General features: G+C 36.9%; 3 protein-coding genes and 1 long non-coding RNA gene across 5 annotated transcripts in view; 2 read left to right on the top strand and 2 right to left on the bottom strand.

Moving 5' to 3' along the window:
* Nucleotides 1-2,622, top strand: cldn23.2 (claudin 23.2). Its single transcript, XM_051911104.1, has one exon. The coding sequence runs from the start codon at nt 813-815 to the stop codon at nt 1,584-1,586; it is 774 nt and encodes a 257-aa protein (XP_051767064.1). The 5' UTR covers nt 1-812; the 3' UTR covers nt 1,587-2,622.
* Nucleotides 2,623-2,751: 129 nt separating this feature from the next.
* Nucleotides 2,752-5,577, top strand: cldn23.1 (claudin 23.1). Its single transcript, XM_051911103.1, has one exon. The coding sequence runs from the start codon at nt 3,692-3,694 to the stop codon at nt 4,499-4,501; it is 810 nt and encodes a 269-aa protein (XP_051767063.1). The 5' UTR covers nt 2,752-3,691; the 3' UTR covers nt 4,502-5,577.
* A 467-nt stretch (nt 5,578-6,044) lies between these two features.
* Nucleotides 6,045-13,347, bottom strand: LOC127521726 (uncharacterized). 2 transcript variants are annotated; one of them, XR_007932454.1, is made up of 4 exons: nt 13,184-13,347; nt 8,813-9,102; nt 6,640-6,718; nt 6,045-6,539 (listed from the first exon to the last, which is right to left on the bottom strand). It is a non-coding gene; the product is annotated as an uncharacterized LOC127521726 (long non-coding RNA). The 2 variants fall into 2 exon arrangements; XR_007932453.1 differs by lacking the exon at nt 13,184-13,347 and adding an exon at nt 11,692-11,909.
* A 3,042-nt stretch (nt 13,348-16,389) lies between these two features.
* Nucleotides 16,390-25,429, bottom strand: part of si:dkey-88l16.3 (low-density lipoprotein receptor-related protein 2) — a 43,669-nt gene continuing 34,629 nt past the window's right edge. Inside the window, exons 44-52 of the mRNA XM_051911094.1 lie at nt 25,124-25,288; nt 24,801-25,007; nt 23,905-24,454; nt 22,580-22,705; nt 21,947-22,054; nt 20,739-20,972; nt 19,292-19,598; nt 19,087-19,204; nt 16,390-16,475 (exon numbers count right to left, since the gene is read on the bottom strand). Coding sequence (XP_051767054.1) covers nt 16,434-16,475; nt 19,087-19,204; nt 19,292-19,598; nt 20,739-20,972; nt 21,947-22,054; nt 22,580-22,705; nt 23,905-24,454; nt 24,801-25,007; nt 25,124-25,288 — 1,857 coding nt within the window. The 3' untranslated portion in view covers nt 16,390-16,433. The remainder of the gene's footprint in view (nt 16,476-19,086; nt 19,205-19,291; nt 19,599-20,738; nt 20,973-21,946; nt 22,055-22,579; nt 22,706-23,904; nt 24,455-24,800; nt 25,008-25,123; nt 25,289-25,429) is intronic.

Here is a 25,429-nt window from a genome sequence, read left to right as displayed (position 1 = left end):
CGGACAGAAAACAAGACAAGCACTGACTGACAATAGCAAAGTTTTACTGATGTTTTAAATGACAGAAAGATCATTCAGAGAAATTCAGAAAGATTAAAAGAAAGCAAAAAGGTAAAATAAGAGATCTAAAAATAACCCAAAGAGCCTAGAATAATAAAATATCACCTACAAGGTTTTTTCCCAGTTTTCTTTATTTTTTTCTGCCTTCATTTTATTTTTGTTAAATTGAAGAGTTCAGAATAATATATGATAGTTAAAGCTATAGTTTTCTATAGTAAAGTTCCTATAGTCTTATGTTCAAATAAATGACAAATGAGAAATGGAAATAAACAGAAAATCAAGCATATAAGAGGAAAGCAGAGTACCTAGAGATGAATCGTTTAAAGATTGTGCATTAAAAAAAAAAAAAAAAAAAAAACAAAATACGTTACAAAAATATAGGCTACCATATAAAATTAAGAAATCGACAATATAGCCTATTCCAATTAGTATCTACCAACTGTATAACTTTATTAACAAATCATTTATTCGAAATGACCACCATCATCAGCACCAAAGTCTCCCCTACAATTTTTCGTATCGCATGTGACGTAATGGCAAGTGGGCGGGGCCTTACAGGTGTGCCCAGAACAGACTGTCGAAACTTAGAGCAGGTTTGATGTTGACTAGACCGACAGTCACGTGACCAGATTTTATGGGATCCTCCCACTAGAAGTTTCTGCTGCTCTTCTACTTTTTAAACACTGGAAACAAAGTGATTCATTCCCAGCTGGGCTTTTTTGTGTGTTTGTGTGTAATCTCCCAAATCTACCATGCGAACTCCTGGAATTTTTATTTTCGGGATGGTGCTCGCACCTTGCGGGTGGATTCTGGAGCTGACCAGCACCGTGGCACCAGGCTGGCGCACGATTAACAACATCCCTGGAGAATCCTCCGATCTGGTCCTCCAGCAAGGATTATGGGACATCTGCAGGACTTTCACATCATCCCGGGATATTCTTTGCAACCAACAGGACACGCAGTACTTCAGCGCTCAGATCATCCAGATCGCGCGAGGATTGATGCTGGCGTCACTCATTCTCAATGTCATTGCCATCGGCGTGGCATCAGCCGGAGTCAGATGCTGGACTGATAACCCACAGTGGACTGTCGCTGGGATCGGTGGTCTTCTCATCTTCATCTCAGGGGTCCTCACCATCATACCAGTGGCGTGGTACACTCACATCATGACCTCCATCTTCTCCACATCCACCGATATTCGTGTAGGATACTGCCTGGTTCTGGGCTTCATCGGTGGGATCATGGAGGTGCTCGGAGGTTTGGTGATGTCCATCGGGTTGTGTCGGTGCTGTGACGGTCGAAAGCGCGATCAAAGGCCGAGAACAAATGCGGTGAAGTCCGCGCGCGATCTATCTCCACCACACAGAGTCATAGTGCCCAGTGTAATCAGCGTGAGCAGCGCGAGCAGCGCCAGTAGTGTCCCGTATTACTCCAAACAAAGTGAGATGGACTTCACACGAGCGAAGACGCAACAGGACAGACCAGTGAACACGGCGTATAAAGCACCTTACGACTCAGATTTGTAAAATACAAACTTTTAACCTTGTGAACGCAAGATGCTTACAAAAATCACCGTGGTAACCATCGTTTCCGCGTGAAAATTCCGTAGTTTATCAACCAGATTGATCAAATCAGTCTTTCCAATGTCAACGTTTCATTTCGTTTTTTGAGTGCTGTTTAATGCCCAGTTATATTGTGAAAAGTTATATTACACATAACAGGACAATATTGTGAAAAACAAAAAATCTCGTAAATGCCTTAGGCTGTATTTTACAATGGCATTGTAAAATAGCTTATAATGATTTTCTAGTAAAACTCAAGTCACAAGTCAAAATTTCCTGTAAAAGGAAGTGGCCCAATGTTTAAATAGTTTTTATTTTTATTGCCAGTTATGTTTTGTTACATTTTAGGTTTTTAGTTCACGTTGAACATTATGTTAAGTGTGTTTGTGCATGGAAAGGCCTTTTTTGATTAACAATAATTCATAATGTGACCATCTGTTTTACCACCTGTATTATCATTGATGTTATCAGTGTATTTTAAGGTCATATTAATTACTCAGCTATGGTATTTTGGCAGAAATCATAGTAACTATTATAGGCCTACATTTTCTGCTTGTTAAGGTAGTGAGGTTTTGAGGTTATATTGAGGAGCACTAACACCATTAGTTTGATTTTATACTTGGCACTTTATAATGTAAAGTCCTTATAATTTTGTTGGCAGTACCTTCAATGTCTTTTTGTAGCACACTGAGCTCTAATGTGTAAATACAGTAACTTATCAGGAACCACTTAAGTTTAACCAACTACAAAAAGCAAACATTCTTCTGAAGTAAGCTAATCTTTGCACAACCACTGCACATGGGACAGAAGTGTATGTCTCTGTTGGAAGAATATGTAAAATGTTTTGTGGAAGGTTTTTTCTTTTCTTTTGCACAGTAATGTTGTAATTGACTTCCATCCATCAATTTTAATGCAAATTGTTGAAGGCTGTTTATATGAAGGCTACATGAATGTAATAAATTAATAAATTATGAAGCTAAAAAGTGCACATTTTGAACAATGTCAAGTACAACTTCAGGTGTGCTACTAATAAATATCATTCTTGTATTTCCATTAATAAGCTATTTTCAAATGTGATATTTTATGGAAGCCTATTTTGCCACATACTAAGTCATAAAAATTTATAATTATTAATACATTAAGTCATTAACTTAGTATTAAGTTAAGTCATTTATGAGATAAAGTTGAAATTATGGCATACTTAAGTTTAAAAAGTAGAAATGAGTCGAAATTGACTTACAACTTTTTAATGTCAATTATTATAAATAAGTCAATTTCAACTTAGTATGTCTTAATTTAAACTTTCCATCTCATAAATATGACTTAGGTTTTTGTAAATCACAACAAAAACAGGCTATTTCACTGCATAAGATAATGCTATGTGGCAGAAATGGGCTTCCATAATATGTTCATTATTATAAGTATAATTTATATTAAAAGTCATTCACCTCTGCATGACCAAAAAAAAAAAAAAAAAAAAAAAAAAAAAAAAAAAAAACACTGTAAAGCAGTTGTTAAACAAACCCCATCATGAAACAGAAAAAAACTGGACAAAATGTATTTAATGCATAAATATTAAACAATTATTTGGCTAACAGAAATTAATTAATGAACTGTATAAATTTACAGCATGTAAAACAGCAATAATGAGAAGGTATGAATGTGGATAAAAGGTGAAACATGTGTGAAAACATCTATTTTAAGACAATTTTGAACTAGGTGACTAAAACCAACACAGACGACCTGCTAGACCGAACAAACATTTATGCAGATAACCTTTTGACTTGAAACCTCACTGGTACTCAGGTATAACCACTGTAAATAGCTTTTCTCTGTGACAACTTGCCCCAGTCTACCCTATTTATCCCCTAGCTCTTGCATGCTGGTATTCCAGGTATTGGCTGAAACATGGCATGCAGTAAAAACCAGTTTTGTCTGAGGCATTCAACACCACACCCATCAGATGCTAATCAGACGGATCCACCTCCTCCAGGTTTCAGTATGTTTCTTCTTAAGCACCAGACACACTTGACTCGCTTTAGACGGGGACAGCAGACCAACCTTCAACCATGCGCACTCCGGGGATCTTGATATTCGGCATGGTCCTGGCACCCTGTGGATGGATCCTAGACCTGACCAGCACAGTTGCGCCCAACTGGCGCACAATCAACAACCTGGCAGGCGAAGCTGTGGATCTGGTGGTGGAACAAGGAATCTGGGACATCTGCAGGACCTCCACAACATCTAGATCGCAACTGTGCAACCAGCGTACCAATGACAAAACGTACTTTGACAATCAGATTATTCCGATCGCTCAAGGAATGATGGTTGCGTCTTTGATCGTGACCATACTTGGCCTGGTGGTGGCAACACCTGGAGTCAGATGCTGGAAGGACAGACCAAGGTGGATCCTGGCTTCTCTGGGTGGCCTCCTCATCTTCTGCTCCGGAGTCCTGACCATTATTCCCATTGCTTGGTACACTAATCTGCTCAACAGCCTCAACTCCACCTCGGTCAAAAGAGACCCACTGAGACCGGATGACATTCGTGTAGGATACTGCATCGTTTTGGGCTACATCGGAGGCATCATGGAGGTCCTCGGTGGTTTAGTGATGTTCATCGGGATCTGCTCCTGCTGCGGTGGACGGAACCGCGGAGAAAAGCCTCAAGCCAAAACAGAAAGGCAGACGACCAGGCCGGTGGACAGACCGACGCCTCTGCCGAGGGTCAACATACCGAGAAGCATCAGCAGTAGAAGCAGCGTACCTTACTCGCAGAAGTCACTGGATGACGACCTGGACTTCCCAAGAGCCAAAACCCGGGACAGGGGATCTGTCAACACTTCCTACACTGGAAGACCTTACGATGCTGATCTGTAAAATGATTAGCTTAGTTACTACATACTGTGAAGTGTCAATATTTTACTACTTTGTGAACATTGACAACTGTTAAAGTCATGCTAGCTGTCTTCAACTGGAGCGTACACGTGTTACACCAGTCTTTTTCTTACTTTTACAAGTGCTGTTTACAACAATTACTGATTGTGTTTGCCATTTGCACTCTGAGGTTAAGTAACACGAGGGCTTTAATTTTAGAGTTGTAAATAGCCAAAATGTAACTTCCTGTTGAAGGTTTGTAATGCGGGTTAAAATTTGACTCATTTATCTTAATGGAAAATATATTAATACTGCAGGATTTGAGAAAAATTAATTGTGCAATATTTTCTTTTGCTGTGTGAATACAATACTTAGTCAAAAGGGTTATCGGGGCTTTCTGTGATGCAGTATAACTAGTAATACTGGTTGTTTCAGTTTTATCTCCTCTGCAAGCTTTGCAGCATGTGGGTCATGTCTGAACTGTCACAAGATCCATGAGTCATGTGAACAATGCAACGATAGTCATGAAGTATACTGTATATCCATAAAAAAAAAAAATATATATATATATATATATATTTTTTTATTTAAACCTATAGCTATACATACAGTAAATTAATTTCAGGTATAAATACTTTATGCCAGATCTTAGTAAGTGATCAGCTGTTTAATGAAGGTCAGTGAGCAGATAACTTACCTTCAGTCTGGAAGCATAAAAAAAAAAAAAAAACCACTTACCTGTTACATAAATGACTGTAGAACAAAACATGAAATATATTACAACAATAAATTAATAAAGTTTATTAATTATGAACTGTAAAAACAGATGCATTAAAGAGCAGCAAGGTGTAAATGAGGTTCAATGGTGATAAAACCATCCAGATAAAGGAAGTAAAGTGTAAATAAGATCTTTCTGACTTTATTTTGCTGTAACTCATCAGATCATGTTATATTTCCCATTGCTCAGAGTTCAAGGTTTGTGTGGTTTCTAAACAGCAATACAACATCTTTTAAATTTCTTTGTAACAGTTTTTGGTTATTTTTTTTGTATTAAAGTAATATTTATTAAAAACAAACAATGTTGTCCATCCATGTGTATCGATAACTACTATTATACAAATATCCAGTCCCTAATCAAAACAATTAAAGAAATTACTATCACTATAGCAAAACCTTTTAACAGTGGTTTAAAAAGAATAACCACAATAGTAATAATAATATAATTTGGGCTTTTGTAAAACCCAAAACTTACACAAAAGTGCACTTTATTGAAATGTATGGGGCAACCATTGTAATTTATAATCCTACCAAGTATAAAACTGAGCATAAACTTGATGTTTATTATTGCATGCGTATTGATAACAGATGGAAACAAACTAAATATAGCAAACGAAATGTGAAAATTAATTCACACTATTAAAGATGTAAAATGTCAAATGGAAAGATCTTTTATTTCATGTGGAAACAATGCAAAAAAATATTGTTGAAGTGCATTGAATCAATCTTTCAGTTTGCCTGAAATATGACTGAGAAACAGAGGCAGTCATAATTATATAAACAACAAAAATCTTTATTATAAAATACTGTACAAGAAGGGTTCAACGCAGAGCTGTAACTGTTTTACATAAATGTTTGAAAGAGATACTCATCTGTGGCTCACCAGTCCATGAAACTAAACAGCTTTCAGTCAATGAAACTCACCAGTCAGGCCTGAGCTAAATATAACAGCAGAAAAACAGCACTGAAATACCTGGCATGTTTCAGAAACTAGTCAATGCATGTTTAATATGATATACATGCCCCCCTGCAGGAACACCAACTCAAACCATTTTGAAATCATCTAAAAGTGCTGCAAACTTCATGTGTTTCATATCCAATAGTTTTCGTTTAAATGTTGAATGCTGCATGCAGAGCTACTTTAATACCTACAAATATACACCAATAACATATGAATATATTCATGCACCTTTAAGTGCGAGTTAAGTGTCATGTTGAAAAGTTGATTTTATTGGACGTATAAGTGCTTTATGCGTTGATTGTACTGTTTGAAGAGGGAAACAAAAAGAAAGAAACAGAGTGAGTTTGCTATTTGTGACCATAGATTTCATTTGAGTCATTGTCTGTGTTGTAGAATGACAAACCTGTTTTATGGCATGCTGCAGTATGACATGTTAAAGATGCTCTCCATTTCTTATCAAAGATTCTTCAGCTGCCTTTTTTCTGTTGACAAAGTGATAAAAACAGGTTACAGACTTCATGAATGATTTAAAAGCTTGGTCTTTTTAAGGAAGACACTCAGCTGATTAAAATAGAAAATAGAAAATAATGTGGACTTTAAAACTGCTATAATCTCAAAGCCACATGTCTAACCAAGTTGTGTCTCAAATCTGAAGTTGACATCACAAAAACAGGTTCCTGTGAGATTTTGTTTAGGCGCTGTACCTTGATGCTGATATGCTTGATGTTGAGCGCAATAAGCTGTGAAAAAGAACTCAATGTAGTTGGTGCTCGTGCTGACTGACACAGCTGAAGCATTCAATCAGAAAGCTGCCTCTCTTAAGGCCAATTCACACCACACAGACAAATGCCAACAAACAAGTTGGTCATTGGATTTAGAATCATGTTCACACTGCCCCAACAGACACAGACAAACACTGATTGAGCATGTTCAGTTGAGTGATAACAACCCTGACCAACGCCAACAGACGCCGACAGTGGTAACACACTAATAATAATAATAAAAAAAACGAATTGTGAATTGGCCTTGTGTACAGCATGCGATCGCAAATTCAGTGTCTTATTGCGCTTGAATGGTCATACAGACACACAATAATGTCAAAATGATCGTCATGTGGAGTATTCACGTAAACATAGTCAGTTATGTCTTAAATTAATGAAAACAGTTGGGTGAAAGTCAGATGAATGTCAGTACATTGGATCTGTGCATTCGGCCTTAAAGGGAGAGCAGCATAAACTACTGTCGGTCTCATTAATGTTAATCGAACAACTAAAGACAAAGAGAAAAATCACTCACTGCTCTTGACTGAATCACTTTTGTATCTTTAATAAAAATTAGTTCATATTTGATTTATACGATGAAGACTGTGCAGTGTTTTAGTTATACATTTGATTATTCAATTTCTGTAGTATTTCTTACATGTTAAATAAATAAGTTTATTTAATTTGTATCTTCTATAGCTCTATTTATCCTATCGTTTGTAATTTGCTTCTTATTTTTAATAAGAAAAATGGTTCCATGAAGAACCTTTAACATACATAGAACATTTTTATTCCATAAAAGGTTCTATATATTGGGGAAAAAAAGTTCTTTAGATTATTAAATTGTTCTTCACACTAAGAAAACATGGTTCTTTTAAGAACTCTTCACTGAAAGATCCTTTGAGGAACCAAAAATGGTTATTCTATGGCATCGCTGCGAGAAGAAAAAAAAAAAAAAAAAATCCTGTGGTTATAATAAGTTGAAATGATCATGTCATGTAGGTCAGCTGGCCTCCTCTATGATTTTTTCCTGCATTATTTGGTCGTACCAAATGACTCTGATTCAGCAGACAAAAATTAATAAGCAGTGAAGCAGTTTTTGATAAAAGATGTCAAACTACTTAAAGGATTAGTTCACTTTCAAATGAAAATTACCCCAAGCTTTACTCACCCTCAAGCCATCCTAGGTGTATATGACTTTCTTCTTTCTGATGAACACAATTGGAGAAATATTAATAAATATCCTGATGCATCCAAGCTTTATAATTACAGTGAACGAGCATGAAGCTGAAGAAAGTGCATCCATCCGCATCCATCCACCATAAACATACTCCACATGGCTGCGGGGGGTTAATAAAGGCCTTCTGAAGTGAAGCGATGCGTTTGTGTAAGAAAAATATCCATATTTAACAAGTTCATACTCATTGGTCCCCTTCACTGACATTATAAAGCTTGGATGCATCAGGATATTTATTAATATTACTCCAATTGTGTTCATTAGAAAGAAGAAAGTCATACACACCTTAGATGGCTTGAGGGTGATCAAAGCATGGGGTAATTTTCTTTTTAAAGTGAACTAATGCTTTAAAAAGTTTTTTTTTTTTTTTTTTTTCCCCCTCAGGAAATTTATTCAGTTATCAGTTTTATCACCCTGACATTTTTTTAAATGTAAAAAACAATCTGAATTAATTTAACATATTAAAAAGTTAGGTACATTCATGCCATTGTATGCATTAACAGCATTCTTGAATACATTAATTAAAAAAAATGAATGAGTGAACAAAAAAAAAAAGGAAGGAATCCAGGTAAACTCACCTCTTCTTTGCCTTTTGGCTTTGTCGGAAAAATGCCAGCCCAAAGATCAGGATGATAATGCCGATGATGAACACCAGGACGCCGAGGGTGAGTGGTACAGACAGAGCCTCATTGATGGTTTCGTTACAGGTATCTCCCGTGTATCCCAGATTACATTCACAGCTGGACTCTCCGTTCACCAGCACACATCTACCATACTGGCATATGACATGGTCACATGTAATCAGATGATGAGACTCGCCACCTTCTTTATCCAGAGGGATGGTGGCAGGGGCAGACATGCCGAAGCTCTAAAGTAAAACACACACAAACTACATAAACCATTGCTGCATAAATCTGTTTCAAGAACACAGAATTACACCTCAAAATCACTTCGTGCCAACAAGGTTGTGGAGAGTGGGGTAAGATGTGCCACCTCCTACAAATTTGGGCTCTAGGCCAGCGTTTCTCAAATCCAGTCCCCAGGACTCACCTCCCAGAATGCTTCAGATGCCCCCTATATTTCCACCCACAACGAAGCTGAGGAGTTGAATTATATGTTTTAATTAAAACAGGTATGTAAAGTAGGTGTGATCCCAGAGCTGGAGTTGAGAAACATTGCTCAAGGCAACTACGCCTAGTTGTTTTTCAAGATCTCTCTTATCAAATGTAATTAGAAGACAGCAGAAATATCATAAGCTCATAAAAATATGATTTCATAAAAAAGTGGTGCAGTGACACAACATACCCCACTTTAGGGGTTAATGGATAAGCTGAATTAACAAAGACACAATGGAAATATACTTATAAAAGATTTCTTATTGATCATAAATAGAGAAAAAACATGCTGAGAAATATTACAATTTAAAATAACTGTTTTCTATTTTAATATGTTTTACAACGTAACTTATTGCTGTAAAAGCTGAATTTTCAGCATCATTACTCCAGTCTTCAGTGTCACATGATCCTTCAGAAATCATTCTACTATGCTGATTTGATGATCAAGAAACATTTATTATTAATGTTGAAAACAGTTGTGCTGTTTAAAAAGTATAATTTTCCTCACACGCATGTCTCTGTCACAGTTGCATGTGATGGACAGTCAGTGCTGCGTTGACCCTTAAACCATAAATTTTAAGTGCATGGTTTTTAATAATTTTCTCTGTTGGAACCAGTGGATTGAGACACTAAGTTAGCAAATTCATGCTAAATAAATGTGAACTGAATTTCTAACACAATTTCAAATCCTCACACAAACAGACTAGGCTACATTGTGCAATTCCTTTTTTTTTTTTTTTTTGCTAGTTTAACCAGTCAACCAGGGCGATCTTATTCAATTCTTATTTGAGCCTTTCTTTTCTAACAAAGGATACCTAAGACCAACATAATCTTAAAACATTAATTCTTAATTACTATGAAATGCAAACTAATTCTTTAGAAATATCCTACATAATGTAAAAATTAATCTCACTGTGCTAACTTGATCACTTACCTAGAAGCAAATGTATAGTTTTTTTGAGCAAGTTCTCCAAGCAAATTAACATATGAAGACATCTGAAACACTAGCCTAAATAAAACAGTTAAGTGGCAATGGAAGCATTCAGAAAGCATTATAGCCCTAGACTCCCAAAGGAAAAATAACTACAGCAAGAGAGTACAAATACTCACCATTTTCCAAGTCAAAGGTGGACAACAATTAAAACGAAGACAGGAATGCAAAACGCTAGGTGTATAGCTGCATACAAATGTGGAAGCGAAACCGGTGATAGAAATGCCTTTAGAGGAGCTGAATGGCTTTACACAATAAGAATAAAGCAATGTTCCCAAGCAGAAAGGAGACCCACCCATTCACAACATCAGGTTAGTCAGTGAAACAAGATTCCTGTCTGGTCGCCTACCATGCAAGAAAGGAGGAGTGAACTTCAGGACAAATAAGGGCCAGATGAAGATAGCAGTTTAGTAACAGTTTAACAACATTTAAATCAGTGTTGTCTCATGTACCATGCGGGCGCCGACACCCTATAAACAATCACAATGTTCTCGGCGAGCGTCCCGTTCTCCACCCTCACCACGCTCCAGCAGCGACTATAAGGTCACGTGAGGACGTATGGCAAATATACAAGGAATAATTGACGACGGACCGTTACATTCTTAGAAAATAATGTACACCCGAAAATAATGCAACTCGAGGTATAACGGCATTACCACCTCGGGTGTGGATTTTCTAAGAATTCAAGTCAATTATTCCGCTTATACTACAGTTACCACACCTCAAGACACTGTTCCAATGTTGTATTTCAAGATATTTGTCAGGTTTTGTCCTTAATACACTCTTGTGTGTGGGACCAATTTCTTACACATCTCATTCCAAGCCTCCGTTGCTAATTCCAAAAAAATAGGGACTTTAAGCAACAGCTGTTGATGGAACGGCAACGGCGACCGGAAGTAAACTGTCAACTGCCGTAGCTAAAGAACGCAAAAATCGCTAAGCAACAACAAAGAGGATGGCGTGGATCATTTAATCATTTGACATAGTAAACAATACATTACATGTAAATAAAAGCAAGAGAATGGTTGCTTTTGGCATTCAATGACATACAGATACAACTAAAATACCACATAACATTTACTTATCTAATCTGTCACGTATTATCGACTACGGCAAATCGGCTATTCTCCCGTAGTAGACGGTTACAGTAGAACGTCAAGAAGTAGCAGTTAACTTTGCGCATGCGCAACAGAACGCCAAAATGCCGTTGCCGTTGTATCAGCAGCTGCTGCTTAAAGTCCCTGATGTCATTTCAGAACGGAAGATTGAGCCTTGATAGCAGAATAATACAGTCGATACAGTTTTTAACGCAGTTGAGAGAGAGAGAATAAGCATATGTGAATTAGCCTACCTGGGTCTGTGCGTTTCTCATGGCAGCAGTGTCTCTACTAGGGGTGCAACGGTACGCATATTCGTACCGAACGGTTCACGGGGCAAATTCCAAATGGAAGTGATCATCGTGCCCTACTCCCTCCGAAGGGCAAAGCCCTTAAAGTGGGGACTTTAAAAGTGAGCAGGGCACGCGCGTGCCGTAGCCGTTTGGAATGCACTTGGCAAAAGAGAGCGGCGTAATTTCCTCATTATCTTCAGCTGGGATGTTCCCGTGACAACGCAGCACAGTGTCCGTCAGCAGATGTCGCTGTTTTAACGGCATAATTCTTTTTTTGTTTATTTTTTTTTTTTTTAGCCTGTTGCAAATAAACAACATACATTTTATATTTTAAAAAGTTAAAAGTTTTTTTGATATATATTATATAAAAACTAATATATATAAAAAATTTTAAAAATAAAAATTTATAAATATATTTATTTATGCCGGGTAGTCATGGGAACATCCCAGCTGAAGATAATGAGGAAATTACACCGCTCCGTTTGCCAAGTGCATTCCAAACGGCTACATATGGCACGCGCGTGCCCTGTTCACTTCAAAGTCCCCGCTTTAATGGCTTTGCCCTTCGGAGGGAGTAGGGCACGATAGGGATGATCACTTCCATTTGGAATTTGCCCCGTGAACCGTTCGGTACGAATACGCAACCGTTGCACCAGAACCACACAGTTATTACCTCGCTGGTGAGAAATGTTCATGTAGCCAAGGGCTGGATTAAGCTAGGTAAAATGAGAAATTTAAAATCATAATAAATCATAATAATGAGCCTTTAATTGCCTATATTTAATACATAGCCTAATCAGCACCCAAGCGCACGCATGCTTGCCACAGCGCACCGGCAAACGTCATGATTATAAGTGTCCTGAAAAAACAACAAGACTGTCTAAACATTTGAATAATTTATTGATATTTGATATATTGATGTTTTCTGTTTTCGGCTGCAGAGATTAAGTCGACAATTCTGATTCGTCATTTCCGCAGTGGACGCGCTTATATGCATGTTTCATACGGATTACATAATCTGAGAATATTTATTTTCCATTTGAATTGGTTCGTTTAAAATTAGACATTTCAAGCTTTCTATTGATATATTTCTCTTGTCTGTAAGGCAAGTATACATTGAGTTTCGGTTCATTTTTACGTGTTAAAGTTCACTGAGACCGAGACGGCTGAACGCGCATCCTGATTGTTTTCATTATTTTACAAAAGCAAAACGTTTTGCTGTTATTGTGAGTTTACAGAAAAGTGGACACTTTACAGTTTGGATTACTCTTATCTGTATGATTTAAATGACGGAGTAGTATTTTAAGTTAAATGCAAGTGATCGCACCGGCGCCGCCATGTCATGCAGTAAGCGCGCTCTCCTCGCAAACACTTGGATGTGTGGCAAATAATAGCGCACATGTATCTAGGCTAACATTAGAGTGAGCGGACTTTTAAAGTTGCTACTACTTACATGTTTCAAGTGATAAGCCGTATTTGAGGTCGATGAATGATGGGCGAATGTTTGGATTTCCTGCCGTTAACGATCTCTCTCAAAGACTGCCTGACTTCGCCACTTCCTGTCTTGATGTATCCTGTCAATTTAGAGATTTTTTTTTTTTCAGTATATTGGTCACGTTGTTCTTGTAACCTTTGTAGCCTATTTTAGGTTTTTGTGCTCCACTATCGTACTTTCTTTCGGACATTTTGTCGCTATGCCGTCTAGCAATAGCAGTGACACAAATGAAAATGATTGACATGATTTGACCAGCAGCTGATTGGACAGATGTGACCCAAATGTCACATCTATCCAATCACCTGCTTACTATTAAATGGAAACACAAAAAATATATTTAATGTATTCAGCTTCTGAGAAACCCGGAAATGTGAAAAGGGTCTATTTATTATAAAGCACATTTGAGGAAAATGGGGTTGTTGTAGCTCGTTGTCTAGGTTACTATGATTGGAAATAGCTGCATTTGTGTATTAACAACGTTTAGCTCACGAGTTATTAATCCGGGAAGTTCGAATCTGTGAATATATTGTGAACTTTACTGAACTCCTTGAGTTAAGCACTGAGTGCATTTCTTAATATTTGAGTCCAACAAGTTCAAACTCTATGAGTCGCGCGCATTGTTTGTGTGCATTATTAACGTATGGAGCTGACTGAAACACTACTGCCAGCCAGGACATTAAAAAGGAAGTGTTTGTCCGAGCTCACAGCAAAGGGAACGATAATATCTTTGCGAGGGAATGCAAATGATTTAATAATAAAAAATTATAATAATAAAAAAATCCTCCCAACCCAATTTTTTTCCTCCACCACGTACCTTTAGGGGCTCCGTAGTTAACCAATCAGATTTAAGCATTCAACAGCCCCCCGTATAAGTCTACTTAATATGTATGATCCTTAACGTAGGATTCGTATTTTAGTGAAGATATGTTTGAAGTCATAAAGCTTTATGTGAGCTGATGGGTTAACTGATATTAACTACCATAAAATGAGGTAGAATTACAATTTTAAAATTGGACAAGACTACAGATCAAATCAGTGCTAAACCGAGTCTGTTCTCAAATCGTTTAGATTGTCAGTGTCAGTTCAAGATCCAAAATAATTAAATAAATGAACTCGATTTTTATGGTGAATCTACAATAGTTACAACATCGTCTTAAAACGTGTTACTATGTCTCTGGAATAATGTAAAATGTACAGCTATATATGAATTAACTGATCTTACTCGGCTGGTGTCCTGCTGTAGTAATGTCCGATTCGTGAACCATTCATTCAGTAGAACCGATTCACATTCTGCCTCGGTAAATTGGAATCGGTTGAATCAGACTGCCACAGGATCGAATGTCGTCAACTTTTGTGTTCGAGTTGAAAAAATAAATAAATACTGGTGATCTTAACACAAACATAGTATTGAGTAGGCTATTCCTATTTGATGTAGCCTACTTTCTATTAGGTTCTTTGCTTTATGCGATTGTACATTTAATAATTATTTTTTAAATCTCCATTATAAATTAACAGTAACTTTAATTTGAGTGGCAAAGCTCCAATGTTACAGTTTTGCCAGAAAACATTAAATAATCTGAACTGTTGAGATCAACATTTTATATCATGGAGGCCTGTATGGAATTCCACAGAAAAATACAGATTTAGCCTAACACAGAATTTAAACACACATTAATCAACAGTATACACATCGCTGGCATGTTGTAGCATTTATTCAATTAATTGACATTGTGGGACTTTCAACTTTAGCATAGTATAGCACATAATGAGCAAATCTCATGTGGGCCAATAACAAGTGAAAACAAATAGAACCCATTTAAAAAAAAAAAAAAAAAAAAACTGGTTCCACAAATCGAAACAATAACTGCAGAGACTCTTTGTTGGGAGAAAACAGCTTATGACGTCAATATGTCCCTGATCAAAACAGTAACCTCAAAAAAAAAAAAAAAACCCTTATGAAAGGAAATTAAAGAACCTGAGTTTAACCTTTTAAATTAACAAAGCATTTTGTCTCACAAACTGTGATAATCAGCCCTCAGTCCTGATTCACACCAGAGAGCCTCTTCCTCTTGTTCAGATACTGGTTTGGGTGGAGTAACAGAGTACTGAAAGTAGGCCTGGTTTTGCATAACCAAACAAGCCTTTTGTGTTGTGCATAGAGGCAGACTGAAGTGACTCCAGCCAAAGGAGGAACACACTATTTATAAAAAAGCAACTCTAACCAAGCCATAAATCCTCAAAGCTTTGAACTTGAGAGCTATATGAAAACACACCATAAAATAAGGGTAGAATTACAACTGTGTGATAGAGACACTACAATATTGAGAACAGAACAGGAGATCAACTCCTTCTCATACAACTGCTTCTTACATTTATTTATCCCATGTCAGCAACAAGGCTATTTTCATGGTGAAAACAAAACAAACAACAAAATTCATACAACTAACAAAAAAACTATATAAGACATTTCATACTAATACAAGCTAGAAATTCTAAAATACATTCAGGTGATTTTTTTTTTTTTTTTTAAATACATCAGTTAAACATCTCTGAATAAAACCGTTGTCTACTTACATTAAAAACATTTCACTCCAGTAAAATGTGTTTAATAGTCATTGTAGTTTGACATGGAAGGCAGGATGTGGTTCTTCACCTTTTAATAATCATGTGTAACTCTTGTATGACCTAAATGGCATCTAGTAAAAACAACTTGATCATACCTAGATTTGAAATTAGTAAAAAAACATTCTTATACTAGGACTTATTTCATGTAACTTATTTCCTTTGCATTTATCCCATTCCATCTGCCAGACATTATTAATATAGCTTATTACTGGTCTGAGATCAGAGTGTGGAATTTGACACTCTGAAATATCCAAGTGTAGAGCCTCCTTGGCAGCAATGTCTGCTTTTCTTCTTACATATAAGTAGTTTAAGCTAGAATTAATGGTTTCACAACCCCATCACATTTCTGTTCTGGCATTAAGCTTGTGTGGTTTCCTTTGAAGTGCTGTGTAAATATTTAACCTGCCGTTTCGATATCTGTTGCAAGTTTACACATGACAGCACTTTTCTTGACATTAGACTTTGCAATGGTTTACACTACAGTCCTTTTTCATATTAAAGTTGTTTTTTATTGAAATAAGTAAACCACACCGTATTACTTGCAATGCTAATTGTTTTATTAGACATTTAAAAAAAAAAAAAATTAGCTGACAACAGGGGTGGTGACAGCTGGACTAGTCGGAGCCTACAGGAAAGATGGGAGAAAAAAAAAAAAAAAAAAATCATAGGATTGAATTCTGAATCAACTTAGTTTTTAGATTTAGACTTAGTTTTAGAAAGAAAGACAAAAAAAAAAAAAAAAAACGGGGGGGGGGGGGGGGGGGGGTGGACAGATAAACAAAACAGACAAACTAGAGACAGCAAGTCAGAAAAAAACTGAAAAGACAGAGAGAGTCAGAAAAAGAAAGACAGAAAAAAGTAAAAAAGAGATACAATTTATAATCTATATAGGCCCTATTATAATCTACAGTGCTCAGCGTAAATGAGTACACCTCCTTTGAAAAGTAACATTAAACAATCTCAATGAACAAAAACAATTTCCAAAATGTTGACAAGACTAAGTTTTATATAACATCTGTTTAACTTATAACATGAAAGTAAGGTTAATAATATAACTTAGAGAACACATTTTTCAGTTTTACTCAAATTAGGGTGATGCAAAAATGAGTATACCCCACTGAAAGTCTCTGGAGCAAAGCTAAATTTTAGACTACAAATGTATAATTTAACAAGAATTCAACCACAGATGACTCTAATTATTCATTACACAGGTGTCCAGCAGACAGTTGACTATAAAAGTGTGTTAAAACCCCTTCCCATTTCATGCTGTCAGCAATGGCACCACATGGAAGAGAAATGTCACAAGACCTGAGAAAGAAAATTATTTACACTAGAAAGTCAAAGGCTACAAGAAGATCAGCAAAGCTTTACTTATCAGTCAGAATACTGTAGCAAAAGTGGTACAAAAAAAAAAAAAAAAAAAAAAAAAAAAAGATGGAACTGCAACCATTTCACAGAGACGTCCAGGTCGTCCACGGAAGTTAACACCTCGACAGGAGCGTCTTCTGATGAGAAGGGTTGAAGAAAATCGGCATGCAAGTTCACTGCAGTTATCTAAAGAAGTAGAAAGCCACACTGGGGTGACTATTTCCCATGACACAATGCGGCGTACACTGCCGAGGAATGGCATGCATGGGTGCCGTCCACGAAAGAAGCCTCTCCTAAAGCCGAGGCACAAAAAAGCCCACCTAGAGTTTGCCAGGGCCCATGCTGACAAAGATGAAGACCTGCTGGGACTCTATACTCTGGAGTGATGAGACCAAGATAAATGTTTTTAGAACTGATGGCTTCTAAACTGTATGGCGTCGCAAAGGTGAGGAATATAAAGAAAAATGCATGGTGCCTACAGTGAAACATGGTGGCAGTGTCCTTATGTGGGGCTGCATGAGTGCTGCTGGTGTCGGGGAGCTGCATTTCATTGATGGCATCATGAATTCACAGATGTACTGCTCTACTCTGAAAGAGAAGATGCTACCATCACTCTGTGCCCTTGGTCGTCGTGCACTTTTCCAACATGACAATGATCCTAAACACACATCTAAGGCCACTGTTGGATTTCTGAAGAAGAACAGGGTGAAAGTGATTCAGTGGCTCCTGATCTGAACCCAATCGAACACCTATGGGGAATTCTTAAGTTGAGCATCACTCTCCATCCAGCATCCAGTCTCTGAAAGAGGTCATTCTTGAAGAATGGAAAAAGATAGATGTTGCAAAATGTCGGCAACTTGTTAATTCCATGCCTAGAAGACTTGGTGCTGTCATTAAAAATCATGGAGACCATACAAAGTACTAGATGTAGTATTACATCTTATTACTATTACCAGTATTACTATTCCATATGGGTTTCAGAATTAGGTGTGGCAAAATGGCTCAATAGCGCCACCTCCAAAATTTCATTTAAAGCACCCTTCGTGCTACATTTCATTTACAGGTATGAAATTCGGTAGACACATGTAACAGCACAATACCTACAAAAAAGTCCCTGGGTGCAAAATCTGAAAACCCAACAGGAAGTCAGATATTTTCAATTTTCTCTGCAAAATTTGTTGCACTTTTTGCCACTTCCAAACATTGTATTTTAACGAACTCCTCCCAGAGCTCCTCAGATAAACATCATATTTGGTCAGTCTAATCTTAAGGCCTTAGTGATGTTAACTTGCGAAGATCTTGAATTTTCACTGAAGGGCGTATCTGTGGCGGACTGACAAAGTCTGATGTTTTGCCATGAAACAGGAAGTTGTTGTAAGTCAGGCATACAGTGTCCGATCTGCCCCAAACTTCACATGTGTGATAAGAGTCCTGGCCTGAAGACATCTATATGCCAATATTCAGTTAGTCATAGCGCCACCTGCTGGCAACAGGAAATGGCATGCTTTGCACTGTAATTCACTCCCTGAAACACATTTGTATATGCCATGAAGTACCAAACATACTAGGAACACGTTAAATCATGCAACACTTGGCTAAGTGCTAAAATATGCGATTAACGCCACGAAAGTAGATCACAGCGCCACCTGTTGGAAGCAGGAAGTGTGGCACATCAAAATGACTTTGCCATATTTCTCCTGTATTTACTTGCTTACATGCATGTCATCCACTATTCACTATTTTCCTAAGGCCACCGGGCGGTGGTGGCCCCGGGTGCGAGGGGCCGCTGCTATGGGGTGTACTCATTTAAATATATATTATAATAAATATATAAAAAAAAAAAAGAAGGGTTAGAAACCTCAGTGTACCTCTTCTGGATCGTACAACTCATTAGCAAAGTTTTGAGAGAAGGTTGTGTGTTCTTCCATGTCAGTAGTCACAAGGGTCTCTTTTTCAGTAGTCTCTTCCCTTGCTGCTTGCGCCCTTCTGCAAATAAAATCATATTGGGATAGTATGATATCCAAGTATGTGGCTTATAAAATCTGTATCTATTATACTAAACAAATGGTAAACCTCCTCTGGAGGATGACGGCGGCCACCAGAGCTCCTCCGAAGAGAAAGGTGAGTGTGAGAGCGAGGGCAGTGGAGCTGGAGTTGGCGTTCTGACAGAGATCCCCGCTGTAGCCCTCCTCACACTCACACACCGGCTCACCCTCCACGCTCACACACTTCCCATGACTGCCGCATCGTTCATCACATGACTGACTGCCCAGATTCTGCTCCACCTTGTTGTCTGCAGATGGAGAGAGTCCAACAGCAGGGTGAAGAAAGTAAGTCCCAGATTTGGATTTGACACCTGGTTTGGTTCTCACAAGGTCACCTGTCAACAAGCAGGAAATTATTTAAGTGCGAGTCTGGTTTGTGTCAGTTTTGAACATTAATACCAGGTTAAAAATCTTTTATATTAAAATAAAAATAATCTTCTACTAGATGACAAACAGCCACTCAAGTGCCTTACTGCTTCTATAAAATGGTGATTTTAAACACTTAAAGGTTTAGTTCACTCAAAAATGAAAATTCCTTTCATTAATTACTCACCCTCATGTCGTTCTACACCCGCAAGACCTTCGTTCATCTTCGAAACACAAATTAAGATATTTTTTATGAAATCCGAGAGGTATATGACTCGTCCATAGACAACAATTTAACCACCACTTTCAAGGTCCAGAAAGGTACTAAAGACGTCGTTAACCCTTTGAGCGGTACGGTCCCACATATGGGATTTTTATTTCTGTGCCCCTGGGCGTACGGTCCCACATATGGGATTTAGAACGTTCAGTGAAGTCACATAACTGCCAGATTCAAACTGTGCTTTCGCGCTTTGGCTGCGAGATGGACGCGCTCGGCACTTGTCATATAATCACAACTATGCAGTGTTTTCAGCCACAATGTTTTTTTTTTAAGGTTTCAGACATTTAAATACACATAAGCACCAGTAAAACAATACATTTAGAGTTTATAAAATACACACTGTTGTCAGACATCAGTGGAAGCAGCAATAACAATCCATTCAAATATAATTTGCCAACATTTATTCATATCAGACACACATAATGGGCCTAAGTAACTATAAAGTTTACTCTATTATTCTTCCAGTTTACCAGCCACTTACTTGCATGTATTTCGGGAGAAACTGTTGATTATATTGCTGTCTACGGACGAGTCATACACCTCTTGGATTTCATCAAAAATATCTTAATTTGTGTTCCAAAGATGAACGAAGGTCTTACGGGTGTAGAACGACATGACTAACCCTTTAAAATATCAAGAGACAAACCGACTGTTACTATAGAACAAAACTAACAATCTGCAATGGGAGCCATTTCACATGACAGTGGGTAATATTGAAGCATGGCTGGAAAGCTTTACTGACTAATCAGAAACCAGGACTGTCCCAGGACTGCTCACCCTAATATAAACATGATATATATGATGTTTAAAAGAACTAAAAATCACTCACAGTCCTCATCTGAGCCATCCTGGCAGTCTGGGACCTGGTCGCAGAACTTGGACACAGGGATGCACTCGAGGCCGTCACTGCAGGCTTTACTGCCCACAGGACACTTGAGATTGGAAACACATTTAGTCTTATTCACAGTAAGGTAGTCCTGCGCACAGCGACACGAGCGTCCGCCTGGATATGGCAGGCACAGGTGACTGCAACCCCCATTGTTTTCAGAACAGACGTTGGTTCCTGGTAGGTTAAAAAGTCAAAACCACATGTCACATGACTGACTTTAGGGAGGGTTACAGCTCATACAGTACTGTAGTGTTCAGACTGAAATACTAGCTTACTGAAAAAAAAAGAAAAAAAAAAAAAAAAAGAAAAAAAAAAAAGACGTATTTAAGTAAAAATAAATTTAGCTTTTTCTTATTTTGAAGTAAAAAAGTAAAATAAAGATAAAGATCTAAAAATAAATCTAGATAAATGTATTTATGTTTATCTTATTTATAAATAAAATAAAAACAATATAATAATATATAAGAAATAATATAAGATAAAGTAAAAGATAAAAAGTAAAAGATAAAAATATATAAAAAATATAAATATCTAAATGATAAATAAGATACAAAAATAAGATAAATTAAATGAAAAATAAAACAAATTTAAAAAAAATTAGATAAAAAGATAAAGTAAAATAAATATATAAAGATAAAAATAAAGTGATACAATAAAGTAAAATAAGAAAAACAAGTTAGTTAACTAAAATTTCCAACTTTTTTCAGACCAATCAAAAATATCTTTATCACTATGGTTTGTCACACGAAATGTAAGGCCAAATCGAGTGCATTGTGTGATAAAGTACTAACTACAGTGTGCTCTGTTATATACTATGCATTTTGGCAAATATATTGGATCATCCGGGTATTTCAAGTATACAGAAAATGTATGTACAGTATACAGTTACAGTACATACTATGTACACTGCAATAATAGTAAGAACTGTATGAAATTCTGAACACAGCCAAGCTAAAAAGCTCGGAGTGAGTATGTCCTTAGTGACTGGACAGGTTCTTCAGTGAGGGGTGTGGTGACAGTAAAAGGAGAACTCTAAATGTGTCTTTTGTGTGGCCAAGCTCCCTGAACACACGTGACGTGCCCCTGAATGCAGCTCGGATCACTCTCACTCTCACTTTCACGAAGGGGGAAAAGGACCAGAGAAGTACCTTTCTGACTGGACTTGCTGTAAGCCTTCATCTCTATAATGCTCATCTTCACCTCAAACCACATTTGCTTGGGCTGGAAGCCATCGGTGTACCACACTTTAGTTGTACCTGTTTCAAGATGAAAGCACAAACTTTGACAGCTGTATTGCAATTCTGATTTTCTGTTTAACATGTTGCATTAATGCAATTAATACATGCAATGCACATAAAATTAACTATTAAATGCTTTTCTGTGCTAGAATAATGCAATGTCTTTATTACTTGAACAACCTTTGTTTGGAAGCTTTTCTCAGCAAATACTGATATTTATAGGAGTTTGATCAATCAGCATATCACGAAATTTAATTACAATTAATGAATTTATAACTCTCTGTAACATTTTGTAAAATTTATAACTATTAATTTTAGCTCCCATAAACTTATAAACTACTGTCCAAGTTTTATTTGAGACTCACTTGAGACTTGGTGACAAAAACCTTAAGTACTGTATTTTAATACATATTTTATATTGAAGATTTATATTTTGTATATTTTAAAATTTAAGACAGGAAGTTAATGGCTTCATGCCATCTAGTGGCACCTACACAGAACTGCATACTATGGAAACTGGATTTCTGGAGGTTGAATTATTACCGTTTTCCAGGGTGATCCAGAAGTAGATGTTCTCAATACGGGCAAAAGACACAATGAAGGCATGTCCGGTAAGGTACTCTTTATAATTAGATCCGTCTATATTAATAGAGCTAATCAGTTCACTGCCTGGGGGAAAAAAAAAAAAAACAACAGTTGGCATTATTAATTGGTTTGGAAGAGATTTTCCACAGAACAAAATAAGCCATTAAATTTTCATGCAAACAAATAAATAAACCTTCTTCCACAAGTAGAAAACAGAGTTTAAAAGTATGTAGATTTAGCCTAAATTAAGATAGAGCAAGCTAATTTAGAACGAAATGCTGGTTTGTAGACTGCGGTGACAACGGCTTGTATTTCCCAAAATAAACAATTTTTTTTGTAAAATGAAATAAAAAAAATAAATAAAAAAAAAGTCTATTATACAATTATAGATAAACTTGTTCCCCCCAAATAAATAAACATTTAAATGTATTAGCTTAATAATAATAATAATAATAATAATAATAATAATAATAAGAAGAAGAAGAAGAAGAAGAAACTTGCATTTCCCAAATAAATTAACAAAAAATGTATTAAAGTTCAATAAAGATTATGTAGATAAACTTGCATTTTCTAAATTAAAATAAACAGACTGAATCACTGACCTTGATTATCTTATTAACATTCTTTACAAAGGGTCTACATAATGTGACTTCCTAAGTGTCACAATTTTATGGAATATTCAGTTTTTTTTTTATTGAGGATGGGGGGGATAATGCAGTAACAGGGTTGTGCGCAAAACATATTCAAGTAGAGAAAGTGTATGTGTACACTTTTTTTTTTTTTTTTTTTTTTAAATCTTGGAGACCTTCATGAAGGTTAAGACCACTGAGATGGGACAGGCAAAAAAAATAAATAAATAAAATAAAATATTATTATTATTATTATTATTATTATTATTATTATTATTATTATTAATAATAATAATAAAAAACCATCTCGTTTATATAAGTGCTGTCCAAGTTTCATTTGAGACTCGGCCATAAAATCCTTCATGTATTCTTGAAAGTACTGTATATTTTTTTTTTTTTTAATTAATATTTAAAGATTGAAAGACAGGAAGTTATTCACTCCATGCAATTTTTTTAAAAAAAAGGGGCACAGACCCTTTAACTTAAAACTATTGTGCTTTACATTCAATGTTGATTTTATGTTAGATAGTTTAAGTGTATGGAATTGTCTATATAAAAAAAAAAAAACAAAAAAAAAAACCTTTATTTATAATATAAATATTTTCTTTTGCCCTATTTATAGAAAGGGTGATTTAATTTTTGCTTTTAACGCACCAATATCTGCCCAATACAGTGACGTTCCTTTCTCAGAAAATGCGAGTGAAGCAGGCATCTTTGCTTTGCTCCACAGCAGCGTGCGATTCTTCCCATCCATGTGAGCGCAGTCGACCTGGGGCAGCGGCTCTGACCCCCTCCGCCCCACTGTGGTAAAGCACAACCTGCCCGTGGGAGGGTGTAGGGCGATGGAGATCGTACTCTCGATTTCAGCTTGCAGCACCAGGCTGGTGTACTTTCCTCCAGGGGAAGTGACGTAAAGCTGGGGGCTCTTGACGCTGCTCCAGTACAGGTTACGCGTGACCCAGTCCACAGTTAGAGCGGTCACCAGGTCCCCTTTGAGCTGAAGCATGTGACCTACTGGTATGAAGCCAGAGCTGCTTAGTTTGAGCTGAACTACAGAGCCCTGTCCTGCATCAGCAAGGGAAATGGTGCGGTCTTTGAGCAGCAGATCAAAGTCTGAAGCCTCATTCACGTCAGGGAGAGTCAAGGCACGATGCTCTGGCCATGTCTTCAGCCCAACCTCTCCTTGAAGGTTCTTGGTGAAGATCTGAGCAGAAGTGAGGTCAGTGAATTAACAATGGCTCAATATTCCTTAAAGAAACACTGAGGGTTCAGTAAAAGTTAATATGGCTATTTGGCTGTTGGTTAACACTAACCAGTAGCCTGTGTGGCCTAGGTGATGTCAGCCAAAAGGATGCCATTATATTTTAATGCAAAGTTATGAACAAATTGATGAACCAATGGAATGTGCAAAATAAGACAAGGAATGTGCATTAAACTAAAGGTAAATTTTCATGTTGACTTTAAAACCAACAAAAACTTCGAGAAAGCGGTATAATTTAAAGGTGGTACACCACAATCTGTCCTGGGTCACAAGCCATTCAGTGGAGTACCTGTGTTATCATGGTAGATGACAGTAGCATAAGGAAAGAGGAAGTAGAATCGACAGGTGGAGCGCAAATAGATCCGTCCACAGCCAAGAGAAGTCCTGCCGGGCAGCGACACACCGCTTTGAGCCCCAGAGCCAGCAAACACATGTGGGAGCACTTGAGCTTCTCACAGGGGTTAGACACACTGGGCTGTAAAAGAGGGTGGACAACCTACACCAAGACAGACAGAGGAGACACTCATGTTGCTACTACAGTAATGCAAGGATATATTGGTGTATAAGACAATTTTGATGACATTACTAAATGTCTACAGTATGTATTCTCACTTTGAGGTCGAACGGCTGTCCAGGTCTCTTGAGAACAACTTTGCGGTTTTTGCCAGTCAGTTTATTGGCACCTTGAATGGATCTTCTATGAGTGTCAGACCAGTAGACCATATCATTAAACACAGCCAGAGAGAAAGGACTGGGCATCTCAGACAGCTGTAGCAACTGCAAAAAAAAAAAAAAAAAAAAAAAAAAAAAAAAAAAAAAAAAAAAATAAAATAAAGAAAAATAAATAAATAAAGGGGACCTATTATGCTTTATACCTATTTTATACCTTTATATCTATTACATGTTCCACTTTCTTTA

This window comes from Ctenopharyngodon idella, chromosome 10 (assembly GCF_019924925.1).
Source record: "Ctenopharyngodon idella isolate HZGC_01 chromosome 10, HZGC01, whole genome shotgun sequence".
Taxonomy (NCBI): Eukaryota; Metazoa; Chordata; class Actinopteri; order Cypriniformes; family Xenocyprididae; genus Ctenopharyngodon; species Ctenopharyngodon idella.
This window is presented reverse-complemented; position numbering and strand designations above follow the sequence as displayed.